The 7,598-nt window shown below is 34.4% G+C and overlaps 1 protein-coding gene across 1 annotated transcript; it reads left to right on the forward strand.

Moving 5' to 3' along the window:
• The first annotated feature begins 331 nt into the window (after positions 1-331).
• Positions 332-4,518, forward strand: LOC105636649 (Protein kinase superfamily protein). Its single transcript, XM_012219973.4, has 5 exons — positions 332-1,622; positions 2,566-2,826; positions 3,249-3,371; positions 3,722-4,150; positions 4,249-4,518. Exons 1-5 carry the CDS (start codon positions 1,275-1,277, stop codon positions 4,252-4,254), a joined length of 1,167 nt encoding a protein of 388 aa, XP_012075363.1. The 5' UTR covers positions 332-1,274; the 3' UTR covers positions 4,255-4,518.
• The last annotated feature ends 3,080 nt before the right edge of the window (positions 4,519-7,598 follow it).

Raw genomic sequence — 7,598 nt, forward strand, 5'->3', positions numbered from 1 at the left:
TAATCTTCTCATGTGCGAGGAATGAGAAGTAATGAGCTGTAGTAATCTGTTTAACTACAAGAATTTTTATCAATTTGATGAGTTCAAAGGAGGGCTATCTCTATTCTATAGCATATCGTGTTATTTCGGCTCATTGGACTTTTTATTAATTAAAAAAACACATATAAATTATATTTGTAAGAAATTTATTTAGAAAATAAACCATTTTCAACCAAACAAAGGCTTCAAAATGGAAGAAAGATTATATCGGACTAAACAAAAAGTCAAATGTCTTAACCTTTCACCTGAGACCAAATCGAAAACGAGTTCTTTCTCTTTCTTTCATCATCACCAAACGAAACGCGTTCTCTGATCAAAACAGAACAAGACATAAAAATCATAACCAGGTTAAATCGATCAAACCTTGAACCACTGCGAAAGGATACCAGCCAACCATAGCCAAGAAAAGAAACAGTCTTCTTCTTGGTCTTTCTTGAATTTATTTCCTCACTACTGTTAGACCCGTCACCCCAAAACAGATAATAGATAGATAGTAATAAATTAAAAACAGAGTCTAGTTCTGTCCCTTTCACCATCTTGCGGACCTAGTTTCGTTCTTTTACGTTTCACACACGGCAATTTTCTTCCCTTTATCGGTTTGGTTTTCTAGCATTTTTCCACATTTGAGCTGTTTCTCTTTTCTTTCTCATCTTGGGTTTTTTTTTCTCCACGCACAGCTATTGTCCTTTGTCATAGATAATTTCTCCGCAAAATTCTTCCTCCAGTTCAATTCTTTTCTTGATTTGTTGTGTTCACACCTTCTATTCAAATTCTTCCTCCAGTGTTTCATTTTTTCATTTTTTCATTTTCCCTCTTCACTACATAAATTGCTGTATATAAGTAAACCTTTTGGTTGCTCATTTATTGTTTAATCGTTTTTTTTTTTTTTCCATTTAAAGTTCTTGTTCTTTGGCTCACGGCTTATCCTTCTCGGAAACTCTTTCTCTATAGTTCAATTCTCTTCTTTGTGCTTGTTCTGTTTACACTTTCTATTCAATTTTTTTAAAGGGTTTTATATTATTAGCTTCTTCATTGTAAAATTTACTTCCTGTCTTTCATTTGCCTTCTGGGTTTTACTTTTGCGCTCTGTCTCTCTGCTTTAAACTTAAATTGAATGACAAATTTTTAGAACTTCAAAGACCATCTAGCTAGTCGTCTTTCCTAGTTGGATCAGCCAACTCTCTCAAAGGAATCTTTTTTGGTACAATATATTTGAAAAAGAATAAACAAAGAATATGAAGTGCTTTCATATTTTCAAAGATAAATCAAAGAAGAAGAAAGGAGAATCAAGATCAGCTCCAGAATTAGGAAACAGAAGCCGACCAGACATTTTACCTAATAGCCGTACAACAAGATCTTTACCTTCTCCAAGAAGCATAACTGAATTGTACAAAGAGAAGGAGCATAATTTAAGAGCTTTCTCTCTTGAAGAGCTTAAAGAGGCAACTAATGGCTTTAGCAGACTTCTCAAGATTGGTGAAGGAGGATTTGGGAGTGTTTATAAGGGGACAATTAGGCCTGCCGATGGTCAAGGTGATTCTATACCAGTCGCCATTAAGAGGCTTAACAAGCATGGCTTGCAGGTATAAGTATTTCTTTAGCCATTCTTAATTTTAATTTTTTGATGGATGACTTCTTGTATGATAAAATTTGCTTGATCAAGTTCTTAGCTATTATCTGCTGCATCTATTTGTGTTATTTTCACTAAGAGCAACAAAAACTGGGTTAAACACAATTAAATTCTTTTGCTTATGCCAGAAGTCCTAAATTATGTTTGGAATTTACTGTAAACATTTGAGCGTAATCTACTGTAAGGAACTCACAATAAAGCGGACACATGTTTTGACTTTTGACTACATAATTTGGCCAGTGGAAAGACAATTCCATTTTGGGTGGTTGAAGTGGGGGAAAAAGAAACAAGATAATGGTTGAATTTTGATTTTTGGAACCCATTGGTGCCAATTGTTTTGATTTAGGGGTGATATATAGAGAATGTGCAAGAAAATTAGTACTTCTGGAAAAATTTAGCATTGAAGTTTAAGAAAACTTAAGGAATATACTAGGGCAATACTTGATGAACTAATAATATATGCTGAAACACGCTAGCAGAGGGACTAAAAACCTATGATTATTTCCTCAAGTTTGACATTCGAGATTTGAGAAGGTATTCTGTACTTCCCGTTCTGCATCTGCTGGTTTTTCTGTATTATGTTAAATTGTATGAGAAGAGAGAACAAATGATAGATTGGAGTACTAGACACATGGAAGTTTCATTGTTCACTTAATAGGGAAGCATTCTTTCTGTGTTAATGTTCTATTTAACTTTGAGGAAGTCTTAATGATTCTTGTGTTTAAATTTCATGAATCATGAAGAAATTTGTCCTTTAGATCTTAGTTGCTTTTATTTGTTTATTGAATTTGTTTCCTTTCCTTTTTTTCATGAATGAATAGATTATTTTTGTTAATTGCACTTTGTCTTTTGGACTAACATATGTTTCTTTTGGTGATTATTCCTATTTGATATAGGGCCACAAACAATGGTTTGCGGAGGTTCAATTTCTTGGAGTTGTTAGCCACCCAAACTTAGTAAAACTTCTTGGTTACTGCTCAGTAGATGATGAAAGGGGGATCCAGCGGTTATTGGTGTATGAATATATGTCTAATAAGAGCTTAGAAGACCATCTTTTTAGGAGTACTTTACCCACTTTGCCTTGGAAAAAAAGATTAGAGATTATGCTTGAAGCGGCTGAAGGATTGGCTTACTTACATGGAGGAATGGAAGTCCAGGTATTGTTTTCTTCGATGCAGCTGAATTTAATTGATGACATCATCACTTATTGATGTGTTGAGTTAAAACTCGGACGGACTATCATAGAATTTAGAGCTATCTTGCCAACTTGCTAAGTGATAGAATTGAATTTGTAGATTTTTAGTTCTTAGCTTATGGGCACTGGAAATATAACATTGTAAAGATCTTCCAGTCAAAAAAACATTGTTTTATCTGATTTAGGAATCCAGGGATATCTTATTTAAAGTCTAATTTATAGGTGTAGACTCGTAGTAGTATGATCACTCCACTTTGCTTCTCTTGTGGAGCCACAAAATATATATTTTTTTTTGTTTTAAATAGGCTTCATTGAAAATTTTGGTACATTACAAGAGAAGTTATTGACTCCTGTTTTCTTTATTTCCTTGTGCTAATTTTGCAGGTGATATATCGAGATTTCAAATGCTCAAATATATTGTTGGACGACAACTTTAAGCCGAAGCTTTCAGATTTCGGACTTGCTAGGGAAGGACCAACAGGTGACAACACTCATGTATCCACAGGGGTAAGTATATCCAATTGTATGTCCATGTGTGTGTATACATACAAACCATACTTGATTGCATTTTCCATTCCACCAATAAACGGGGCTATTTAAGAGATGCAACATCCTCGAACCATAACAGTAGAAGCAATTTTCAGGCTATAAAATGTGGCCATTTGGTCGCGTTAGATATAACAAAAGTAAACCGAGTTTTAGTTTTTGGTAAACTGTCATAATCATGTGGTTTACCTGGAAATTTTCTAACTATTAATGAGGCACATGGAGCTGATTGATTACATTTCAAAACTTTTATTGTTAAGTTTTTCTTGCTTCTATTCTGGTATTGACTAATGGATTGTTCGTACTATCAGGTGGTTGGGACATATGGGTACGCGGCCCCAGAATATGTTGAGACAGGTCATCTTACAAGCCACAGTGACATATGGAGCTTCGGTGTTGTACTCTATGAAATCCTTACCGGTAGGCGAACTCTAGAAAGAAATCGGCCAACAGCAGAGCAGAAACTTCTAGATTGGGTGAAACAGTTCCCAGCTGACAGTAACAGGTTCAGCATGATATTGGACCCTCGGCTCAGAAACGATTTCTCTATTGTAGCAGCAAAGAAAATTGCTAAGTTAGCAGATAGCTGTCTAAACAAGAATCCGAAAGAACGGCCAACTATGGATGAGGTGGTCCAGAGCTTGAAGCAAGCAATACAAGATTCAGAAGGCACTAGCACTGCTGCTAGTAAGAGTGTAGAGTCATCTCGGCCTAGAATATTTGAAAGAAGAGCTATCAGGGTTAGCATATACCAACTTTTTAAATCTTTGTTGACTTGTTTTTTTTTACTTAGGGCCAAAGAATTTTTCTGACCAAATAATATTTTGAGTTCTGACAGGTATAGATGCTTGGATATTGAGTAGAAATGAGATGGAAATGTTTCTCTACAGGTTTGCATCTGAAATTCATTTCAGGGAGTTGCAGTTTTTTCTGGGTTTCTGTGCAACAATTAATTTGATTCAACTCAACTAAGTAGAGTATTGGTCTTGTTGGGCGGAGCTATTAGTAAACTATTCTTTTTCTTGTAAAGATATGAATGGAATTCCAATGAGTTCAAATATTCTTCTCATTAGTTGATATTAATACAAATATAATTTATATTGGTTCATCTTCATTTTCAGCTTTATATAGTACAGTACAGTAATGTGCCTAAATGGCACATTGCCTCCCAAATTGGGAAAATAGGATTTTATTTTTAAGAAAAATCTCCAAATTAGGACTTCAATTTTGGAACCCTAATTCCTAAATTGAGTTCAAACCCAATAAATTAATAACTTCAATTCTCAATTAGGGCTAAAATCCTCAAATTAAAACTTTAATGTCAGTGCCAAAGAATACCCCTTCTTTATGGAACTGATACTGTTTAGGTGTTGGAGGATGCTTAATCCTAGTTAGGTAGTCTTCTGAAGCTTGATTATTGTTGGTTTTAGGTGGATAAATAAAGATCTTGAAAAAATAAAAATATATTAAATTCATTATTAATTTACATCTTTTTGGAATAATTCTTGTACAAGAATTCAGTTCAGCTCTTTCAATAAAATTTAATTTTTCCATGAGTTTATCTATGTGGATAAATTAACTAACCAAATTGAGGAAGGTTATTCAATTGTTGGAAAATCTAGAAAGTCAATTAAGGAAAGTAGTGTAAAATAAATAAATAAATAAATAAAGATAAGAAAGCCTCGATGTGGCATAAAATAAAATTTTTCCACACTTAGATTAAACAAATTGATACCAAATATTTATTTTTTGAGTTTAAGTTTAGAAATTTTGTTGTTTAGATTTAGAATTATAGAAGAAAAATAAAAAAAATGATAAAAATAAATAAATTAAAGTATAACATATCAAATTTTGTTGCTGTGTGAATTAGCTCTTGAATTTGACAATATAGATAATATAATTGAAACAATGGTTTAAGATTTTTCTTCTTATTTTTATATCTTTTAATTTTTAATTTTAAGTATGAAAAAATTATTTAATTTATTTTTATATCGACAGTCTTAAAGACCGGTCTAAACTGATAAAAACCGAATAAAAACCAGTTACCTATTGATTCAATTCAAATTCCGAGTTTTTCTTAAATATATGGTACTTTTTAAAATTTGAGCCTCTTGTAAATTGGGCCCACTGAATTTTTAATTTCTAGATCTCTTTATTTCTAAACACAAAGTCCTCATATATTAATAAAGGGAAAATTATTTATAGGTCCCTGATGTTTTCCATAATTATCTAAGTAATTTTCGACGTTTTATATAATATGTGACACATTCCTGACCTTTAACTCCGTCTAATCAAAAAGTCATTCCGTCTGAAAATGGGGTGTTTTGCCGTTAATGAAAGACAAAAATACTAAAACACCCCTCCCTCGCTGACGTGGACCAGTATGACCTTCCAAGGGGGGAAACGAAAAGCCAGACCCACTTCGCCAGTTCTCCAAAACGAAAACTTGTCAATCCAACACCTCGCTGTTTGCCTGTTCACGTTTTGAAGAAATTTTCTAGAAAATGATGTTTCTTGACGATATGAAGTGAGTGCTTGTAGCATGTAGTGCTTCGTCTGCGTGGAATCACAATCTTGAAGCTTCGTGTTTGAGGTAAATATCAGAAACTGAGACCCATTTCAGTTTTTTCTTGAAAAAATTGAAAACCCATATTTTTAAGGATGTTTATGATGATGATTTTTGGTATATTGAAATGCTTCGGCATTGTTATGAGTTCTTATTTCTATAATGAGAATGCATTTGGGGTTTTTGCATACGTTAATGCTCATTTTTAACATATGTGTTAAATTGTAGTGTAGGAAAGCTTGAATTTGATGGCTTTGCTTGAAAGCTACACTATTAGGGTCATATATTAAGGGGATACTATGTATTTGTATGATGCACAGCCTGACAGAATGAGCTACATTGTTCTCTTACAAAATGTATGCAAAGTTCATAAGATAAAAGATGGGAATGTGGATATTACATATTTTGAAAATTATAGCATAGAGAAAGATGTAGACGTGATTTTAATGTTTGAAAGATTCAAGGACACTGCTTATATTGAACTGAATTTGGTTAGAAAGCAAGGTGAACCAAGTGTTGTTATGCCAATTGTGTTCCAGAGTCAGGTGGCAAATAATATGGGTTTACATCATGAAAAATTGCAGCCTAAGAATAGGGAAGTTCCAGGTAATGCTGTTAGGGAGGCAGAAAGTAATATCGAGCCACATACTGAGATGAGTGGGGATCTTGGAGATGTGATTATTATTGAGCAAGAAAATGTAGGGGGTGGGATTGGAAATAGAGAGGCTACAGGTAGGGGAGGGGGAAGGGGGTAGAAATTTTGGTAGGATCACAGATGTGGGATAATGTGCTGGCTGACGACATTGAGTATTTAGGCTATGTAAACGGTTTGGGCAGAGGGAGGGGGAGAGGGCGATGTAGAGGTAGGGCAAATGTTTATTAGGTAAATGTGAATAGGGACAATAGGAAGGGGAAAAGAGCAATTGCAATTGGAGCCTCTTATAGCTTTAGACATAGGGTACAACAAGAACAAACACTGGATGGGGAAGGGGGAGAAATAGAAACTGTTGCTGATAGCCAGTCCACAGATGATGACTATGTCTTTTCTGGTATTGAAGATGAGAGTACTGAATCTGAAACACATGGAGGTGTGGAAATAGATCCAGAAGAGGATATTGACATCAATAATGATGTTGATGATGGTCTCAGTGATGTTGATACTGACAAGGAACAGTCAGCTGCAAGTAGTAGTGACATGGAGGTTGGTGCACCAAGAAGGAGAAGAGTTAAAAAGAAAATAGGAGATCTTTGGAAGAAAATATATGACAATATTTTTGAAACACCAGATGAAGGTGATATTGAATTCAGAGTTGGGCATGCATTCTTTAGTGTTGATAGCTGTAGGAAAGCTTTAAGGGATTATGCTGTTAAGGGAGGGTTCATAATAAGGATGATCAAGAATGATAGTAAAAGAGTGACAGCAAAATGTAAGGGGAAGAGTTGCCCATTTAGATTCCATGCTAGTGTGGCTCCAAACTTAGTCACTTTTATAGTTAAAACCCTACAACCTGAGCATAAATGCATGAGGCCATTAAACAACAAGAATCCAAATGCAACAACAAAATGGGTGGGTGAAGAAGAAACTGGAATCTCAATTGGCTGCTGATCGAGGAATGAGCTTT

The sequence above is a fragment of the Jatropha curcas genome, chromosome 11 (assembly GCF_041381405.1).
Source record: "Jatropha curcas cultivar XTBG-Jc1 chromosome 11, XTBG_Jcur_1.0, whole genome shotgun sequence".
In the NCBI taxonomy this organism is placed as follows: domain Eukaryota; kingdom Viridiplantae; phylum Streptophyta; class Magnoliopsida; order Malpighiales; family Euphorbiaceae; genus Jatropha; species Jatropha curcas.

Excerpts from the sequence above, each read along its gene's own strand:
- LOC105636649 (XM_012219973.4), top strand. The coding sequence starts at position 1,275 with ATGAAGTGCTTTCATATTTTCAAAGATAAATCAAAGAAGAAGAAAGGA. Across the intron at positions 1,623-2,565 it reads TTAACAAGCATGGCTTGCAG|GGCCACAAACAATGGTTTGC; the intron begins GTATAAGTATTT and ends TATTTGATATAG. Across the intron at positions 2,827-3,248 it reads ATGGAGGAATGGAAGTCCAG|GTGATATATCGAGATTTCAA; the intron begins GTATTGTTTTCT and ends CTAATTTTGCAG.